General features: G+C 43.3%; 1 protein-coding gene across 3 annotated transcripts; it reads right to left on the minus strand.

The window, feature by feature from the left end:
* Positions 1–13: 13 nt before the first annotated feature.
* Positions 14–19,177, minus strand: slka (STE20-like kinase a). Of its 3 annotated transcripts, none has more exons than XM_070977307.1 (19): positions 18,577–19,177; positions 15,564–15,728; positions 13,018–13,066; positions 12,317–12,466; positions 11,321–11,393; positions 10,750–10,944; positions 10,432–10,513; positions 10,082–10,213; positions 8,746–9,969; positions 8,532–8,662; positions 7,859–7,982; positions 7,427–7,606; positions 4,205–4,276; positions 2,975–3,104; positions 2,186–2,310; positions 1,885–2,079; positions 1,426–1,551; positions 1,140–1,253; positions 14–1,015 (listed from the first exon to the last, which is right to left on the minus strand). In XM_070977307.1, exons 1-19 carry the CDS (start codon positions 18,724–18,726, stop codon positions 869–871), a joined length of 3,564 nt encoding a protein of 1,187 aa, XP_070833408.1. In that variant the 5' UTR covers positions 18,727–19,177; the 3' UTR covers positions 14–868. The 3 variants fall into 3 exon arrangements, with proteins under 3 accessions (XP_070833408.1, XP_070833407.1, XP_070833409.1); XM_070977306.1 differs by lacking the exon at positions 4,205–4,276 and adding an exon at positions 5,467–5,559; XM_070977308.1 differs by lacking the exon at positions 4,205–4,276.
* Positions 19,178–21,033: the final 1,856 nt, after the last annotated feature.

The raw sequence follows: 21,033 nt of genomic DNA on the forward strand, positions 1-21,033 counted from the left end.
ATTAAAAAAAACGATTTAATCATTCTCCAGGAAGTATCAGCTCACCTCTGTGTTTCACTAAACCGGGAATGTAAGTCACTGAAATACTAAAGCGACAGATTTTTGCTCTGGAGACGGTAAACTCCTCATGGTAAGCACAGTATCTGATTAAACTTCATATGTAGGTGCACACATGTAACATTTCACTCATTTACGACACAGTACAATTCTTTTAAGTGGAACTCACAGCCTTGTGATCCCAACGCACTCACGCAAAACTACACAGACATAACAAAGTCTTACAACGACAGACTTTTTCTCCCAAGTCAGCTGACTCATCAGCACATCTCCCTTAAATCAGCTCTGCCTTACATGCAGCAAAATAAGATCTCAGAGTTTAATCGCCAGTTTATGTGACATTGATTAAAATCTCTCTTGTGATAAAGGGTGGAAATGATAACCAGGTATTTAAGTGCGAGACATTCAGGGGGCTCTGTATTTACTGCAAGCTGTAGAAAACACAGGAAAGGGCCTAAATGCAGAAAAAAACGAGGCACTGGAGATCATTCATACTATAGCAGCCTGTGCTTTCAATAATCTGACAAGCATGATTGGCCTCAACTACCAACTGCACACTCTGAAAATTTGAACATGCTCAAGAAAAGTGCACATTATCCATATGGTGTTTCCCCGCGAGCTGAGAAAAACTGATTAAGTGAGGGAACGGTGTGTAGGCACGTCATGCTCACTAACTGTGGAGTCAAAGCAGTGAGGACACTTTCATGTTTATCAGTAACGGTCGCAGAAATGATGCCGCCGCACCACGAGGAGTCTGGGAGCACAGCCATGTTTGATAAGAGTCTGTCCAGCAGCACAGGCAGACTAGGGGCTATAACCCAGAGTTGTGCAGGTTTGGGATGGGGTAGAACTTGGATACTCGACTCTGGGTGGTGGGGTTAAGGCATTCGGACTCGCCGCTCATCTTGAAGAACACCTCCTGCTCCTGGAGCTTCCGCGTGAACTCCTCCTCTAACGCCTGCAGGGGGCAGCAGATACAAACAACTGAGGCGACCGCTGAGGATGACTGTTTCCTGAACATGGCAAGAATGTGGAGAGAATTTATAAGAGGCAGTCAAGCAGGGAGCGGACATCAAATATACCTTCTTCCTGGGCCTTAGCTTCTCCCTCCACTCCTTTATCTCTTGGCTGTGCTCCTCGTCCAGCTCCTTCAGCTTTTGGGTCTCATGTTCAACCAGAAGGTGGCATTTCTCATTCTGTAAGAAAACAACAGGTGATAGCATCATGACAGGGTAAGAAAGTATTCATTTATGTTTTACACAGCGTCAAAACTTTAATGGAATCGGGTTGCAGATGACAAAGCAACGCCAACACAAACACAAAAAACGTGTGTGTGTGTGTGTGTGTGTTTGTGTGATGCAGCCCCACCTGTAGCTGCTGCAGCTCCCTGATGTTTGAGTCACACTGCAGCTGCAGATCCCTCATCTGGTTCTCATGTTTCTGGTGTTGATGCAGCCTCTCGTTCTTCTGCCTCTTTTCTTCCTGAGAAGCAAACTGAACGAAAATACGACGCACTGTCAGCTTTCCACTTAATCTGTTCTGTGTTTAGTGTTAGGTAACACCCTCCTGCTAGCGGCAGAGAATTTTTAAGATGTTTCAGATTTCCTCAAAGATTGCGCACTGGTCTGAACGAAGCGAGATAGAAACGACATTTGGGGACGATGCAGAGCCGGTGAAGCTCGTGAAACGGTGAATGGAAAGTTTCTGCTCAGACAGCATTAACAGCGCTGTGTTTGTGCTGGACAGATCCGAGGTGTGACCATTTGTGAGGGTGACATATGCTACTAAAAATAGCACGTGCATGTGCAGCCACTTCGGCCTCTGTACCTGCTTTATCCGCTCTCTCTCCTGCTCCACGGTGATGGCGGCAGCGGCGGTGATCCGCAGGCTCTTCTTGAACATGGCCATGCGGGTCTTGGCTTCGCTGCGCTGGATCTTGGGCAGGCGAACCCTCTCTTGAGTCTGCTTGTTCTTCATCTCCTCTACCAGTCGCTGGTTGTAGCGCTGCATCTGCTCCATCTCCTGCAAGAAAAAAAAAAACAAAAACCCACACAGTGGTGGAGTTCAGCAGGATTATTTAAATAAGACTGCACGTTTCCTCTGACTCCGTCTCTCTCAAAGCTCTTACTTTCTCGTGCCTCTTCAGCAGCTGGTGTCTCTGCAGGAAGTACTGGTCTTTCAGCTGCTGCTTCAGCTGCTGGTGCTTCTCCTGCAGGTGGCGCTCCTCCAGCTCCCACATGGCAGCCTCTCGAGCTACAAAACACACAAAAACATCACGTTTTAATGTCGCACAAGTATGACTGAGCAAACAAGCACATGCATGTTCACTGGTGACGGGTAGAGCGATGAAAAACAGGCAACGCTGTCGGCCCACTGAACAAGCTGCGACATGTTTCTCCGAAAAGCACATCTTTCCTCATTCTGTGCATGTCACACACAGCAGTCACTGACATACACTCTGTTATTAGATGACAGTAAGTCCAAAGTTTAAAAAAAGGACTATTTTTTCAACCTTTCAGGCGGCTGTTGCTTTCATGTCTGTTATGAAAATGAACTGAGGGACTTGAAACTTGCACAGGATGCTCGATGTCTGAGTAAACAGTCACATCAGGTTGCCTGTTTGTCAAATTTAATGGTAATGTGATCTAAGCACGGATTGATAACAAGAGTCTGCTGATGTGGTGCCTTCAGCTGTGCTGGCAGGAAACCAGAACCAGAAGTTTCCCATTTCTCAGCAGCACACGAACGCACCACAACAGCTTTACTTGGCTTTACTATGCTCCACAATCTGATTTTCATGCCACGCTGAAAAAAATGGAAACTCTAATGTAGGAAATGCACATTCAGAAATTGTGTTAAGCATTATTAGGTGGTGAGTGGTAATTACATCAGTTAGGCAGCTCTTCCTCCACCTTACCTCTCATCAGCTGCTGCTTGTGGTTGAGGCAGTCTCTCTCAATAGTGGCGATCTCCAGTTTATGCTGCTGGATGATTTTCTTCAGAGCTCCGTCCAGCTCTTGCTGCTGCTTCTGTAGGAACTCCTGCTCCTGAGGAGCCAGAGAGAGGAAGAGCAATGAGAAACAGGGAGAGGAAGCCATCAGACAGAGGGACAGCAGGGAGAGACAGCACAAGAAAATGTCACAGTGCAAATGCGTCTAAAGTATCAAAACCAGCCTGAAATAAAACGATATCATCTAGTCGAATCAACCACTTCAAGCTCAGTACAACACAGAGCACTAAGATGTCACATCATCAACTTGAGTCAGAGGAGGAGACACTCAGAGATCATGGATGGCAACGATCCACAATGGAGGTGAAGAGAGAGAGAAAGAAAAGTTAACAGTTGAGTAAAGATTCAGATTCACAGCTTTATGTGAGACAACATCGACACTGACGTTAACACCGTCCAGAGCACAGCCTGCATTATGCATGACCCGTTACCTAACGTGCCAGAGCTGCCTGTTCGCTAAACTTCCTTTTCTTCTCACTTTAAAAAGATGTGATGATCTATTCTTTAGATGTCTAACACCCAGCTGGTGGCAAATTGTAGGTTATGCACTGCTATTACTTAACTATGATTAGGCATAATAGATCATATAATAACACACTCGATCAGCAGAAAGCCTAGCATTACCTTTACACTGCTGAATCCAAATTGTGCTGTTTACAATGTGATACCGTAACTGAATTATTCACAAGTGACTTTAACATCCATCCTGTAAGGCGGTCAGTCTATATTTGGACCCTGGCTGACAAACATGGATCCAGACAGAAGGGAATCAACAACTACACCACCTCTGGGAAAGAGCGCTGTACGTGTTTACTCCCACACTCAGCCTGATGCAAACGGTGTAATGCAATATCAACGCCATATAAAACACACAGACTGGATGTAGAACACTTGTGGTTTGGTGGAGGGAAAATACTGAGCAGGAGAGGAAGAGAGAACCACTGCACAAACACCGTGACGACAACACTCAGAAAAAGAAAAAAAAAAAGAAGCAAAAAACAAACCGCCCATGCTTACATGTGTCGTATTTAAAGCAAAACCATCACGAACTATCCTGTCACTTAACTTTGCTCACATCTAAGTATGGGCCAGAGGAGAGAAACAGGGCGGGGGAGAGAGGGGAGGGGGGGGACTTACATCCTGCATCTGAGCGTTGAAGAGTGCGCATGAGGACAACTGAAAAGACTGTATCATAACCTGGGCCACTGCCTGCGGAGGAGAGCACACAGCGCACTCGCCCTGATCAGGGACAGACAGCACACAGCAGGCTGAGGATCGCACTCTCACCCACAAACACACACCAGCACGCACACGCACACACACTGATTCTGCCCTAGTTATGTAAGAGATGGCCATTTCCCACTTTGGGAATGTCGGTGAGTTTGCGGCGCACAGCACAGCTCTGGATGAATGTTAGGAGGAGGTCAGTTAATTAGTTATTAATATCTCTTCTCACGCTTGAAAGCGGCTCATAATTCCAGCACTCGAGTTTAATCCAGCTTGCTAAAAGGCAGTTTTGTTGCTTTCCATGCTACTGGCTCATGAAGTGTTAATAATCTAAGAGTTACCTTTCAAAGAAAAGAAGGCCTTTGTGCGCACGACTCATGTCTAATTCATAAAAGATGCACAGGGAAACAGAGTTCGGACGAGCTTTCAGTACAGACGGCTGCTGTGTCTGCAATTTCTCCTCCGTTCATTGATTCCCCGCTCAGCACATGATGAACACCGCAGGGTTACTCTAAGGCGAGCAGCGAAATGAGAGCGGACACTTGTGAATCATTTCATCGTTTTTCATCATCGCTGACAGAACTAGAGTGATTTCAGCTATCAAAGCTTCTATCAATTGAACGAATAATCAGCTGTTTCAGCCGTCATTATTATACTGTGATATTGATGAATATCACAGTGTATTGCATTTAGTGGAAACTCAATACAGAACCCATTTACAGACGAGCCTGACGGTGTGGCTCATCCAGTTCCAGCTAAACTTATTAAATACATAACAGATCAAGTTGCTTCATCACATTGATATTGATTGATCACAACTCTGGGATCCAATCCAATACAGCCATAAAGCAGTTCTGCTCACTGATCTGCATCTTTGCCCATCACAGCAACTCAGTTTCTATAGTCTCATGAATATCATGTGTACTATCATGCTGCTTAAATTTCAGACACTCTAATAAAATGTCATGAAGTTATTACAGTGCGCTCGATATAGTAGCAAAAAGGGAGAGATTGCACACACAGCAGGTCTTTGTGTTTGTGTGCATATGAAGGAATGAGATTATACAGAGAATGAATGAGGTTATATATATATAAAGAGAGATAAGGAGAAAAAGAGAGAAAGAGTAGTGTTACCCTTAGACAGAGTGAGAGGCAGCAGGTTGATGGTTTACCTCTGCGGTCTTAAGGAGAGACAGGTCCTCCTTTAAGCGTTTCATGAGCTCTTTTCTCATGTGTTTGGGTGACTGTCCAACTTCCTGTTTGACCTACAGTGTGTGTGCAGAAGCTGGTTGATGCTGTATATTCTGAAAATCTGACAAAGCTGGCCAACAACAGTAGAAGACATGCACGGCCCACTTTGAGAGGATATAACTGCATCCCGCCACCAACTGATTGGAAGTCAGCATGCTTGATTCCCATGACCTACGTCTGATGCTCCTCTGAAATAGTCAGTCAGTCTTTTGATTAGTAGTTTTTCAGAACGGTGAGTTTGAAATCTATGAGTTAGAGTCATGTCAAAAGAGACACATGGCAGAAGATGTTAGTCTCAAAATCAGCTCCCGTTGTAAGTGTTTCATGTATCACCGTATTACTTCACATTCCATTAAGTCCCACAGCCATTAAGATGAGCATTTTGCCTCTAGGAATTAAAATGGAGCAACTGAGTTGGAATCATCTGGCGACTATGACCGTCAATCCTGAAACGTGGAGTTCACTCTCAGAAATCCTGGACTTCATGTCTTAAGGACGACACTTTGGTGAAAATCAAATATGTAATATCTCACCTGGTGCCCAAGACCCACTTCAGTCTGCTCACTGACCAAACAGATGTGTGGATGATGCGGTTTCTTCTGGCTTACACTCTGATGCCGGAGTGCTGCTGATAGACTACAGCTCAGCACTTAACACCAATGTGCCACTGTGACACCGGTGGCTACACTAAACCAGCTAGGTGGGTGGATCATTCTTCAGGAGAGGCCACAAACAGCGAGAGTGACAAATAACCTCTATTATTACTGTGAGCGCAGATGGCCTGCTGTCTCAGTCCAAGGCTTTTTTTCTTAGATGCCTTCAGAAATTAAGTATGTCTACAAAAACTTTCGTTAATTTCAGTCTACTATTACATGTACAAGTGTTCTTACAGGAGGTTTCTTTTTGCCCTTGCTTGAATTCTTAATGATGACATTAAAGATGATTCCACATCAGTTACCATAATGAAGGCTTTCATTATTTCTCCAGATGAGCCCTACACCACCAGCCAACACCAAGTGGGCCATCTCATGACCAAAGCCACCTCACACACTCATACAAGAGACATGGTTAGTTAAATACACAATGACAGTACATTTTGAATAAAGAATACAACATTGCAAATAACAAAATATGCATTTTTTTCAATAAGAAATAGCTTTTGTTTTTGCAGCTTAACAGCCACAACAAAGTACATAGCTGAGGGCTGAAGCAACCACTTAAAGCCAACCTGCACAACGAAAATATACTCTAAATGGCCCAGAAAGCAAATTGCAAGCTGCACAACAACCACCAAGGCATCATAATGTACAACGGATGCCAATTGCCATGATTGCCGTAAAAAAGCTGCGTAAAGCGAAACATAAAAACGAAGAGCACGCCCAAAAAAAACCTATCAAAGTGTTTAAGGCTGCCAAGCAGAGAAAGAGGCTGAAAACTCTAATACAGACTCTTTACAACAAGCCCAGCACACCATCATGATAAGGTTTCATCCTTAGCCTGAAACTGAACCTTTATTAAATTGTTCTCTAAAAATAACAAATAGACTCAGTAGCACAGTATTGCTTAGGAGGCAACTAGAAGCCTCAGGGCTGATGAATAATGGATACAACAACATGGAGCTAGCAGCATCTAGGAGAAAGATAGGACAGTCTGTCTGTTGCTATCATTTGCACACATACAGCACCAGGCAGAACAGCAAGGCACACCACTCCCATAGGATTAATATGACACAGCCACTGGCTAAGTTGTTAAACACATGCACCATTAAACAGATAGTATTTATGACATGCAAATGCTTACGACCCCCTAGCTCCCCCAGTCAAGAGCTAATCAGCCCTGCTGAAAGCACTTCCATGCAGAAGCAGCCGTGCACTACAGTACCTCTTTCTTCCGGTTCTTCAGCATGTTTTGGAACTTGGAGAGCTCCTTGTCTTGATCCGCTTTGATGCGTTTGGCTTCGTCTCGGAGGCGGCTGGTGTGATCCTGTTCCAGTCGCTCAATGGTCTGCTTCTGCTTCTTCTCAAGATTCTCCACTTCTTGGTCATACTGACGCTTCTTAGCCTGCGCAGACAGAGTCGACAGACACTGGCATCAGCCTGACAAGATGAGTTTCAAGCCTTAATTGCGTAGGAGGGAAGGGAAGATTAACTGTAAAAGACATTTATATGGAGTCATTTTAGCCTGGCTTTGAGAGAACTTTCTCTTCATAGTAGAAATGCTGAACGAGGAAATGATAAGTGATAACAACAGACTGGTGTTTGGCTACACACCACACCAACATCACACCACTGTGGTACAGACAAACTGACTCACAGCAGTTTCCTGTTCGAAGCGCCGGTAGATCTGCTCTCTCTGCTGCTGCAGCTTGTTGCTCAGCTGCTGTTGGGCCCTCTGCTCCTCTTTCTGCAGGAGGCGCAGCTCTCTCAACTCCTGCCGCCTGAGGAAACCACACGACACACACACACAACAGAGCAGTCAGGGTGCCACCATATTAACGCATCTCGTATTCAGTGGATTGTCATTGATGATACGGGACTTTATTCACAAAAAACTTTAAATATTTCATTTTTGAGATGGGATTTTATGGTCTGGTTCTTCATTTATTTTTCATACGCGATTTAAAATTGATTACAATGTCTCCCATTCATGTTTAATAGGAGAGTTACTTTCCTGTTTTCTGAATCAGTAGTTGCTAAATTTCTACATGTTAACTCTGTGCGTTACTGACATGAGGTCAAGAGCCCAGCAGCAAGTAGTCAGACAGCACTCGTGTAAACACTGGGAGCAGCATATCTCATGTCTTTAAAAGGCAACGTGGGAGATGACAGTAACATAATGCAGCGTTTATCACAGGAGATAACCTGGCATTTGTAAAAAGCTGTGGGGGTTGTGACGCGAACAGGAACTATTTAAGGCAGACATGTTAAATAGGCCATGTGACATATTTAGACCATCAGAATGGCAGGCAGGCTGCATACAGACGTACCTCAGGAATCTCATCTCTTCATTCTTGGTGTCGTTATCTGTCACTATCTTTGACGTCGTCACACTGACCTCAACACCGTCCACCATGAACTTACGTGTCTTCTTCAGTGTCTTCTTCTGACGTCTTGACTCCTACAAATGAAACAAGAATGTGTTTGGGGCTCACGTGATCACAAAAAGTGTTGATAACAACTAAGTTTGTGAGTGAGGCACACCTGCATAGACACAGAGCCTCCTTCTTTGCTCTTGGACAGGAAGCTGGAGATGGACAGATTGAGGTCAAGGCTGTTGCTATCAGCAGCAGAGCTGCTTCCAGAGTCCGAGTCCTTCTCCACATCTGGCTTGATCACAGCAGGACTACCATGCTCGATCTTGCTTTCTGAATCCGTTTCACTCTCCGGGACAGAGACAGCATCTTGGGAAGTGCTCTCATCTGCACAGGTGGTTTTCTCCTCATCGTCCTTCACAGGGGCATCTTTACATGGGACCACTTGCTCTTCAGGGGCGTCTTTGGCTTCATCGCTGACTCCATTTGTGGATTCAGCTGGTGCTTGTTCCTTGACTTCGACCTCTTCTCTGGGCTGATTGTCTTGTTCAGACGGCCCTGCCTCCTCAGGAGCCTCATCCTCAGGCTTCTCCTCTGGCTGACTTTCGATGGCCTCCTTCTCCAGCAAAACCTCAGCGGGGGAGTCAGTTACACTTCCATTTATGTTGGTGTCCATTACATTTGATTCTATATTCTCTGAGTTTACATCTGTGCCATTATCTGTTTCTTCTGTTGCTTTATGTTGAGGCATCTCCTCATCTGGTTCTTTGCCTTCTTCTTCTTCTACTTGTGCCACATCTCCTGGTATGGATTCTGGTTCTTCTGGTGCATGTTCAGGTTGCTCTTGTGATTCTTTGGATTCCTCAGTACCTGCTTCTTTTTCTTCCTCTTCTTTCACCTCTTCAGCTTCGCGTCCTCTTTCTTCTTCTATTACCTGGGTAGGTTCATCCTCTGCTTTCTCTTCTCGTGTCTCCTTCTGTTCCTCCTCTGTTTCTTGACCATCTGTTTCAAGTTCTTGAGTATCCACTTTATCCACAGGTTCTTCTGGCTGTGATAATACAGTCTCAGCAGGAATCTCTTCATCTTGACCACCTTCTGGTTTAGGCTCTGTAGGATCTTGTGAGATCACGTCCTTGGTGGGCTCTATTAGCCCAGGCCCCAGGTCTTCATTACTGGCATCAGACACCTCATTGAGTTTCTCCTCCTCAGTCTTGTCTACCTCACTTGTTCCAAGTCCTTCATCAGAGAGTTTATCACTGGTCCGGTCCTCAGCATGCTTGACTTCTGTCTTTTCTGTAACAGATTCCAGCGTGGAGGGAGTCGGTGGGACTTTGTCATCCTCTGAGCTGGCCACACTGGCATCTGACGGCGCTCGCTTGTGACCAGGAGCCGCCTGAGAAATATGAACATTGCAATATGTCATCAGTCAGTGGTAAAACAGCGCTGTAATATTCTAAAAAAAATATTACGCTTGTTATATTATGCACACTAGTAAAACTGCATACCACAGGTGTATCGGCCTCTTCCTCCTCCTCCTCTTCTTTGCTATCCTCGATCTCCTCTGTGACTTCAGCTTTGGCCTCGGCGATGAGCTCTCTGAGAGGTCTGCTGTCGGTTACACTGGTGACAAAAGGATGCTACACAGACGCACAGGGACGCAAGACACCAACATGAAAGATATATTTATCCTTCACAAACAGTCAGGCTGAATTACATCTAAGAACAGAGAGCAAAACAGAAAATGACACCTTTACTATCTGTTGAATGTGTGTGCAATCTTTGGGTTATGTTGTAAGCTGCATAAACGGTTGCATGCTGTGAGATAACAGCAGGGAGTAAATGAAGGGCAGCTCACCTGTAGGAGCTGCACTGAGCTCCACCTATTGTCCACATTCTTATCAAGTGCTTTCCGCAGAAAGTCGTTGAATTCTGGTGACCTTTGAAGAATAAATAAAAAGGAATCAGCTTGCTGTCCACAGACCTGGGTAAATGTCCCTGTGTCCTGCTTTGTGGAATCAAATGAATAGCATTCTTCCCCCTGTGGCCATTCAGTCAAGCATTAACAATTCACCAAGCTTTCACACATTAAACAGTAAACAACATATCCTTATCTCCAATCCGGAAACATTCCAGTGCCACCTCTTGTCTAATTATCACCAGCGCACCATCTTACCAGCGAGAGGGATGCATGAGTGTGGGCGGCTCGGACTTGGCTATTTTCAGCAGCACTCTCATGGGATTCATCTCGTGGTTGGGTGGCTCAACCTGCGCCAGCTCTATCAGGGTTACCCCGAGGGACCAGATGTCGGCCTTGTAGTCGTATGGACGGTCCTTGGAGGTTTCGCACATTACCACCTCTGGGGCCATCCTGCAGAATTAGACGTCAGTGGGTTTGTGATTAGCATTGGGCTACTTTTGGACTGCGTGTTAATGTGGGCATTCAGGCGTGTTGCTTGATAACCCCTAACGGCCGACTGAAGAAAAAGGACAATAAAATAGTACGTGCGTGCATTTCGGTCTGGAATTTGAAAGATAGGAAGCCCATGCAGCATTTCAGGCTGAGGTCATCAAACACCCGAGTGCATCCAAATTGCTGAATGAGGCTTTTTCCATTATCCCGCATTCCACACAGCTTTTGTGCCAGCGCATAAAAAAATCATCACCCTTTAGCTGTGGGACACGCTAAGACAATTATCAGATTGAAAGGGGTGAATGCCCTCTAGTATGCAGACTGCATGACTCACCAATACGGAGTGCCGATGAAAGAGTCTCTTCTCTGTAACGTCTTGGTATTTTTAGCAGACACCCCAAAGTCAGCTGAAAGTAGAAATGAATTAAGATCCTTTTCATCAGCATATCAAACTAAACTCTATAATGACACTTTATGCATTGTGGATCCATTGGAACAGAAGATTTAAACAACATGTATCACGTTTCTACGAGAGCAACAGAGTTATAACAACTGTCCTTCTTAACTAACCTGCTTGAAGCTTTCAAATATGACCCCCGTAAGTGGGCAGAAACACCTCAGTCTCCTTTTCATAATGCTCCTGGAGTACATCATCACTCCCTGCAGCTTTGTCACCTGTGAACCTATTCCAACCTGCCGTCTTTTTCTCACACCGCTTACAGTATGTACGCATTTGAGGGAAAGTGAGATCTATCATTAAGTCCCTGGTGACAGCTTGATAATTATTGTTTGCTAGGCTGCATCCTGACCCTCTGCCTACAGAACATGAATCATCGGGGAGCCAGCAGCTATAGATGCTACAGCAGCAACATGAATACTTTTACTTCTGCAAAATTATGTAACCAATTCAATGTATCACCAACTCCAGTACATAAGTGGGGTATAAAAAATACAGTCCTCTCCTTTTTTAAACTCGACACCACATGAATGAGTCATTCCAGTTTTATCACATGTAAACACTGTGCTGTGCACTTGTTACCACTATCCCCAAAGTCACATAGCTCTGCCGGCTGCCATGACGCTGATGGCAAAGGGATCCACAATTACCTTTACTAATTAGCTTTTTGGGCCTATTAGTGGTGGCCCTGCAGTTCAGAGTGGCCACCAAGGCCATATATCTGAGAGAGAAATCAACAGCGAATCAGCTGTTGTTCTGCGTAGTACTCTAAAGCGACCACCCTAACATTTGCTTCATGCAACATGAGTGACCTTTCCTCGCTGAATAATCCTTCACACTTGGTGAAATATTACAACGGCAGCAGATTTCTACCCAGTTTCACTTCTCCATCCAAGGAGAGGAGAATGTTCCCGGCTTTCAAGTCTCTGTGGATGATCTTGTTCTCGTGGAGGTAAATCAAGGCCTCTAAGGTCTGCCTGCACACCACGCGGATCTGCGGCTCCGTCAGGGGCCTCTCCAGCTCTGTGGATAAACATGCACACGGATCAATCAGATTTTGTTATTGTGGTTTTTGTGATGCACTTTTACAAGCACAGATTAATCCATTTGGATATGTTAACATAAAATATGACAGCCTGATGGTATCCAATAGCAACTGGAGGACCAAACTCCACCCTCACACCAGCCAGCATGTATGACTGGATAAATCTGGGGGAAGATATTCGTTCTAGGTGAGTCAGACAGAGCAGACTGCGTCAACATCCAACAGCAAAGTGAATTAATTGATATGCTCTTTGTCATGGTAATTCATGCAAAAGAAAAAGTAGTGAGGTCTTCAAGGTTTAGGGGAGAGAAACTGCATGCACCAGAAGTGGACTAACCACTCCTTGAAAGCTGAGCCACAATAATTACACAGTTGGAATGGCCTCTCCAACTGGGGAGAGGGAAAAAAAATCCCACAGAGGAGGCTTCTGGACGGAATAAAAGGAGCTGGCACTTGAGGATGGAGCAAAGAAAAAAGCTCCAGAATGCTATAATAATTTTCTGTTTCCTTCAATGAATGAGGGACTTACCCAGCATGATGGCATCCACCGCACCACCTGCACAGAACTCGATCAGAATCTGCAACGGCAAAACAAAAGGAGGGGAGAAATAAGTCATGTGTACTATAACGCAACCAATCCACAATTTGCTTAAAGGAGGAATTCGCGTTATGCAACGTAGGCGAACAATATGATCTCTATAGGAAAAAGACTGAGCAGACACAACCCCTATTCTATGTTATTGATTACACCGTGGAGACATTCCAAGAAGCCAATCGATCAGACACAGAACAGCCATACTGAGTATCATCCATACGCACATATTTTCTTTTCTATTTCCGGACTGTCTTTATGTGTCAGTCCTCACTGGATCGAAACATCAGTAGAGGTCCTAGTTGTAAGCTGGAGACAGTTACTGGGATCCTCTCCTTACTGTTTCTCTACAGTACGCCTGTTCAGCAGGATTTTTGTCATCGTGTTAGAACAATTTCTACCAAGTATTATTCTTTAGATTGTCTGTATACGTCTAACTATGACTCGCATCCAGGATATTTCCTCATACAGTGGAGAAAAATGATTTCCTCATTTTGTTAAGCATTACAGTAAATTTAAGCCAACACCCTCTTTTGAGTCAAGATGTCATCTGCAGTATAGACAATATAATTCCTACAGTTTCACTCCTGCCACAAACAAATATTCCACATATACATTTCCAAACCATACCATTTCTATTAGGGAAGATGTGAAAGGAAATGCACTGATGGGAAAAAACCAGGAGTTAACCTCCACAACTTAAATCTACATTCACTTGTCACTCACAGTATGAAAGTCTTAACAATACGCTGTACAACATAATGATGCAGTAGTGCCTTCAACAAACATCCTGATGTGCTGAAACCAAATGACCTGCTGTCTGATAATATGATCCATAACTATGGATTCACCAGCTCACAGTGCTCGTTTTAGCTATCATTAGATGATCATAACATAACTGTTATGGAGATGTAAAATGACCAGCTCCTGACCTCAGTTGTAAGAGCTGATGTAATGCACCCAACCGCCACTTCATCTATACTGGCATTGCCAGTCAGTTGGCAGCTCACGGTATCAGATGATAGGCGAAAATCAATCAAAGCTACAACCGAGCCCCGCCCTCTATTCAGGCAGTGAGACACAGAGAAACCGAGTGGTTGTTCCTGTTCTGAATCACAATGAATCCCGCTTGTAATTTACGGTCTCATGATGCTGACAGGTGTTCCTATTGTGCACAAATTAAAATCTGCTGATCGGAGTCTCAGCTGAAATTTAACATGCATGGAAATTTCTCTTGATTAATCTTTTGCTGAAAAAACAAACATACACATATCAACTCGACCAAACACACGCAAGGCAGAGGCAGCCACACATTCAGTGTGCTGCTTTAAGAAGGGGGCCTGAGGGACAACCTGTATGCAGCTCTGAATTATTCACAAGCACTTTCTCCAGCCACCAAAACCACTCCATTATCATCCCATAGATGTGGCCAGTCCACAAGGGACGGTCACATGACACCACCTGCCAGGACCTAATTGTTCTGGGGCCTCTTACTGCACTCAGAATGAGATCTACTGACTATGTATTAAAATGGCACTGGCTTGGTAAGGAAGCAGACACAGGCGAAAAATGGGTTTTTAGAATTTTACTTTTGTCACAATAAAGAAACCAGTGGGGAGTATTCAGCTGGCTCCAACTGTTGTCAGAAAATTCCTACACTGCAGAAATATAATGAATCATTTGAAGGTATAATATGTAACATTTGTGCAACAAAGTGCGTACAAACACTTAGACCTATTATATGTTTTGTGAGTTGTGGACTTACATTATCCCAAATGTTTCCAATAATGTTCAAACCCAGAGAAATCCCTTATTTTATTCAAGGTAGTGCTGCGTGTCATTTGCCTGTTACTGCACGGGAGACACCAGATGATACGTCAGAGTAAGTCAGCGAACTAGACTAAATGTACAGCGACTAAAACTTTAAAACACTGCCACGTCCCTGAGCATTTCTGCCTGAGTCCCGTCACACAGACTTCCATCAGCAGTGGTGGTTGTTTAACAATTAAAACAACAACTCCCATGATCCCACCCTGCTTTGACATCATCAAGGTATGCCTTCTGTTTTCACTGTCTTTATTGAGAGACCCCAAGCTGCAGAAATGACACACTGTGCATTTAAATTAGATGACGTTTAATCATTAATATATATTATTTCCACATTATGACCTGTGACTTCTGGGAGGTGAGGCAATCCTGCAGTGGAACATGGAGTCCGAGCCGCACACTAGCCTCTAACTTTGTCACATGATGGGTTTTAAACTCTTCAAATGTAAGCGACAGCGGAAAAAAATGCGCTGCTATTATCCATTAATAGAATGCTACAAGAGTCCTCTGAGTAGCAGCATAACGAACACTGGCTTGTGAATTTGTGTGTCTCCGTGCGTGACTGGTTCACTGCTTCTGTGTCTCCTTGGCTTCAACTCAACAGCAATAGACAAGGGGAAAAAATAGTTCTCTCAGTCAGGCACTTGCTTGCTTACCCAAAGTTTGCCTTCAAAATAGAAGGCGTCCAGCAGTTTGACGATATGATGGTGGTTGCAGGAGGCCAGAATGTCGATCTCGACCATATAATCCTCCAACTCATCCTCTGTCTTCGTGTCAATAACCTTGGCAGCGGCGAGGGTCCCATTCTGCTTGTTCTGAGCCTGAAAGCAAAAGTAACTGATTGAGTTTGCACAATTCACAACATGTAAAACTGTAAAGAGAGAGAACAAAGGGAAGGCTTGTATCAATTGAGCGTGCTGCTCGATACATTTCTGATATTGCTGGCTGGACTACAGAACAATCGACATGCTTTGCTTTGCTGGGGCAGTGCTGTGGAGTGGCTATTGTGCATTAACAATTTCATTTAGGACAAAAGCCATTCTGAATCCAGAGCAATAAACACTGTAACACTTTATGGCTTGTGTAGATCAAAGCAGTCTCTATAAATACATTTCATAGAGACTTTAAGATAACATGAGGTTATATATTCGGAAAGAAAATTACAGAAAAAAAACCTTTAAAGGCAAAATACTTACAACACACCCCATCATCTTTTGATCTACTCTAACAAACGCTGATGGTGTCAATCTTGCCTTCTCTTCTTTCTTTCTTTTGACTTTGACAAACTGACTATAGGGTCAAACGTGAAGTGAAAGTGGCAGTAACTTAGAGATTACACCAAATGAACGTATGATATAGGGAAACGGCTTATGCTTGTCTGCATTGGCAACACGAGCCCCAGAATCTACACTCCAGATTAGGCTGTACTGAAGAGACTAAAGCAAAAAATAATAATACCACACACTCAGTCAAACAAGTAGCTGAGAAGTTATTTTAAGGCCAGCTTTGGACTTAATGTTTATGGATACAGACACAATCTCAGGGAGTTAAGGAAAAAGAAAAGGGAGGGAGTGTTAGAACCAACTGCTGCAGAGTGTGTCACACCCTATATTTACACAGTTCTGACCTGACACACTCCCTGTGTCTTTCCCTTTGTACTGCCTGACGCCTGTCTAGTGCAGGCCATCACTAATGCATATGCAGATTCAGTATTAGCTTCGAGAAGGAGAGGGCAGCGGTAATTTGTCTGTCATTGAGCGATTCGAGTGCAGTCTGTGGCCTTCAGTCATCATTTTTTACACTAAACTCTTTGTACTGGTCTGGTTTGAGGGATTAAATGAGATTATTTGTGCGTGTCATAATAACAAATCATATAATCCTGCACATTGTTAGTTGATCTTTTAAGACTAGCAAATCATTTCACTCATTTGAATGTGAATAAATTGTAGTAAGGATAAATCTCACACCACTCTACTGCATGGGCACAGTGCTCGGCAGAGGGACTTAATTTTTGTCTCTCATACTCTGAAGCACGTATGTCAAATTCTAACTGTGATCTGACAGGAAATGCGAACGTGTTAGGTCCATAAAAATGACACACCTCTTCACTAATAAAAGATACAATACAAGCTACCATGATGTGCATGTGAGTTCAGGACTCTTCTCTTTTTCGCTCTGTTTAACAGCTGATTCACACTTTGCTGGCAATTTTTGTCACCCCACCCAAAAAAGGCCGCCATCAAAAGCTTGTGAAATAACTGATGAAATATGCAGTCTGTGTTTATAGTAATGTGACCAGAAGGCGACTCCTCTCCAGACCATCTATGCGTTTCATATACACAAAAGAGTATATTTGTCTACATCTGTAGGACGAGAAAGCATGAAAGGAGTTCTGGCTTTCATCACAGTTAGCTAATCAGCTAATAAGACTGGGAAAGTGGAAAATAAAGACTTCTGGGCCAGTGTCAGGCCGCATTATATATATTTGATCACAAGAGTTCCAGGAAAGGATGATATAAGTCAGAGAGCGAGAGATGAAGAGATGGATCTTCAGATAAACCAGTAAACTACCTACATTTCTCATCTGTTAACTGTCTGTGCTCTAATTTCGCCCCAGTCCTCTCTCCAAAATTGTTTAAAAGAGGCTGCTTTAAGGTGCTGTGCAGTTTACCCTCCACTCAGACACACATACTGGTCCTCATGTTGCTGACCTTTCCAAAGGGTGTTTCTCAGCCCAACACATAGATAACCTGGAAAGGGACGTCAGGTAGCAGAGATTACAGGTGGTGGACACAAAACCGCGCCATATAAAGCAATCCGACAGCACAAAAGACATCCTGAGAGGAAACGACCCCTCGCTGGCACTCTCTCAACAAAAACTAAACGACAGAAGCTCCACAAACATTGTTTTGGGGCTATTTCATTAAATGTGCATTATACTGTGGTAGTGTTGCCTGTGTTGTGGCCACCTCATGTATAATGTACAGTGTGCGTTGGCGAAACAAATAGACCATCAACCTGAAGGGTAAACACTAAATTTACACACACACATACACCTGTACCTGTGCACCTGTCACAGTGTGTTGCACTAAGAAACTACTTGCCCTTGCCTTTTCACAGATGGCCCATTGTAGGCTGCAGAATGGGCACATCTGACTTTGAAGGGCAGCTGCTCTCAGGATTTATAGCATTATTTTTTAATGTTTATCTGTGTGTCATTTGATCGCTCTTGGACAATCCAGTCTGACATTTATGAGGCCATGTTTGTAGTGTGGAAGTGAATCATACCTTCAACAGTTTGAGGCCAACTCAATGACATGGCAAAGTCATATATCTAACATGACAGTGAGCAGGGCCTGGCTTAAAATACCCCCGACACACTTACAGGTGTGTTAAGGTGTCCCTAAACACACGCTTCTTTACATATCCACAACAGGAAGATGTTAGCAGGCAGGTAACAGTAAAAGTCCAGTTTACAGAATGAGTGAACTGTCATAGCACACAAGCATGAAGGGGAAATGTCAGTTTCCAGTGGCCTGGAGGAGGTGGCCTGAACGGGGCTTCGCTATCCCTGCTGTCATTTTAACGTTATGACCCACATGAAACACAATGGAAGCGAGTGTTTTAAGAAATAGGTTAGAAAACCCCAAGGCGGATGTAATACATTACCTTGAACACTTTCCCAAACGCTCCATCTCCCAGCTCCCCAATGATTTCCCAAATTTCCTCTGGGTTAACGTCTCTGTGTACATGTTCATACTGCTTCTTCTTCTTATCAGGCCCCAACTTGAATATCTTCCGAAAATTGAAGAAAGACATCTTTTCGGACGAGCCGTGGATGCGGCGTCTTCAGCTATTTCCGCCAAGAAAATATAGCGGTTCCTTCCGACGCGGAGCTCAAATGGCTAATAAAATAACTGCATGCAGGCGTTAAATGAAGGCGGACAGGCTGCTGTTGTAGCCATTCAGCTATGATAATGTCAATTATAACTTCCCTCGACGGCAGTTATTCATAATCACATCACAGATAGCAGTGCTCACAGGACGTTGATCGGGGAGGTGAGGGTGACGGAGAAGACCTCGCCGTTCCGCACAGGCTGGTGGTCCCGTTTTTTAAGAAATAAAGCTGTAAATATCGACCATATCAGCATTATTAATGTTAAGCTATCGTTAGCGAGTGAAAAGGGGTGAGTCAAAGGACCCCATGCTTCGGTTGGCTGACCACACAGAAGTTAGCGGACTAGCGTCAAGGTAGCTAACGTGACGATTCGCATTTCCGCTGAAAACGTTCAAAATAAAACCGTTATTGTGGAAGAGACGTGCTAGATACTTTTTAGTCATTGAAATTAAGAGAAAATGAGTGACAATGCGTTCCACATAACAATCGGGCAAACAACGTGATGTTAGTTGTCTTTTGTGCATTTTGTGAGTGTGTAATAGAGAGGTCTTGTGTGGTTTGATGTGTGAGGAGTAACCGTTGGGCATGGGAGTTAGCTAAGAACGTTATGCCATGTTGCCAAGCGTAACGTTCACGCTGCTTCTGTTTTGCCGAATGAAAATACTTATTTTTTCCACGGAATTTAACATTATTATCAATATGTATGGTGCGAATGCGGCTGTTTAACTTGTTCCACTGTTAGTAAACCACTGTCTACGATGTGTTTAGCGGTACTTCGGAAGCTAACGGTCCGCGTTTCCTCTGTCACTTGGTCTGTTACTAGCTAGCTTGACGCGGTTGATTAGCTGTATCTGTTTCCTGGATCTCCTCGGCAGGACGTGCTCAGCGGCTCAGCCCCTCGGCCCTACCACGCATGCTTCTTGTGTTCCTGTCGTCATGACGAGGAAAAAAAATGGTAACTAGAAGTTCTTCAACATTTTAGCCAAATTCAGGGCCCCGATGGGTTTTAAGCAGTAGGCTAACTCAGTTCAGCCAATTCACAATCATAGGTCGGGACAGTCCCAACCAACTAGTTAAACAGATAGCGAATAACTTTATGATTAAGTTTAGTTAATAATTTATTTTCATAAGTCACAGAAAGAGCAGATATGTAATTAACAATATCCAAGGTAAAACAACAAGGTACCTTCAAGACTCCTTTTGGTTATTATAACCGACTTTTGGATCATTAGTTAATGTAAAATGCAGTAAGCCCACTGATTTTTAGTTTTGGTGTCTTTCATCTTTAACTAGCGAATAACTTGACAGTGAGCACATAAAAAAAGTTAAAAAATTATATGTTCACAGCAGTATTCAGATCCTTAAATAAAAGTAGCAATATTACACAATGTGAAAATACTCCATTCAAATCAAAAGTTCTACAATGAAAATGTACAAGTTAATTTAAAGGTAAGTGTCATCAGCAAAATGTACTTAAATATCAAACATAAAAGTGTTCATTACACACACAAGCAATTTGCCTGGATTTTGATTGCTCTCAATGTAGTCGCACCGAAATAGACATAACTACAATTAAGAACAAGGACAACAATAGTAAACACAGACATTTAACTATTATGTACATACAACTAGGTGAAAAAAAGATATAAAGTGTATATCTGAAAAGCAGATACAATGACAAATAGAATACAATAGCTAGGTCTATGTCAGATTTTCTGTAAATTGTAAACAAGAATGCAAAAGTGCAATGGCACAGCGTGAAAAAGGTTAATTATTGAATGATTAAAGTAACAGGTTACTTTATCTACATAAAGTAGGTTGATATGACAGTGTGTGCGTGCATCCATGTCAATACACAGTATGTGTACATTTATATTTGACAATGATGATATATTAAAAAAACAGCAATAAGCTACATTATATATCTTTTTTTTTATACAAATGATCATATTTTATAAGGTAATCACAGAACCCGAAACACTAGAAACTATAGCTTTAGTAAAAAGTACAATATTCACCTCTGTATTGTAGTGGAGTAGAAGTCTAAAGTGGCATTAAATCCTCAAATAAAACACAAATACCTCAAAACCGTTTTACATGCAGTGCTTTTAAATGTTTTTTGCTCAGTGAAAATAGCAATAATAATAATAATGATTATTCATAATCATTATTATTATTATTATAAAAATAAATAAAAAATGCAACATTTGCACATTTTAGTAAAAAGG

The sequence above is a fragment of the Chaetodon trifascialis genome, chromosome 13 (genome assembly GCF_039877785.1).
Source record: "Chaetodon trifascialis isolate fChaTrf1 chromosome 13, fChaTrf1.hap1, whole genome shotgun sequence".
In the NCBI taxonomy this organism is placed as follows: Eukaryota; Metazoa; Chordata; class Actinopteri; order Chaetodontiformes; family Chaetodontidae; genus Chaetodon; species Chaetodon trifascialis.

What these genes read in the sequence shown, in the direction of transcription:
- slka (XM_070977306.1), bottom strand. Translation starts at nt 18,726, where the DNA reads ATGTCTTTCTTCAATTTTCGGAAGATATTCAAGTTGGGGCCTGATAAG. An exon ending in ATTTTGAAGGCAAACTTTGG is followed by an intron (nt 13,067 to 15,563) that starts GTAAGCAAGCAA and finishes TTGCCGTTGCAG; the next exon opens with ATTCTGATCGAGTTCTGTGC. An exon ending in GGTGGATGCCATCATGCTGG is followed by an intron (nt 12,467 to 13,017) that starts GTAAGTCCCTCA and finishes GTTTATCCACAG; the next exon opens with AGCTGGAGAGGCCCCTGACG.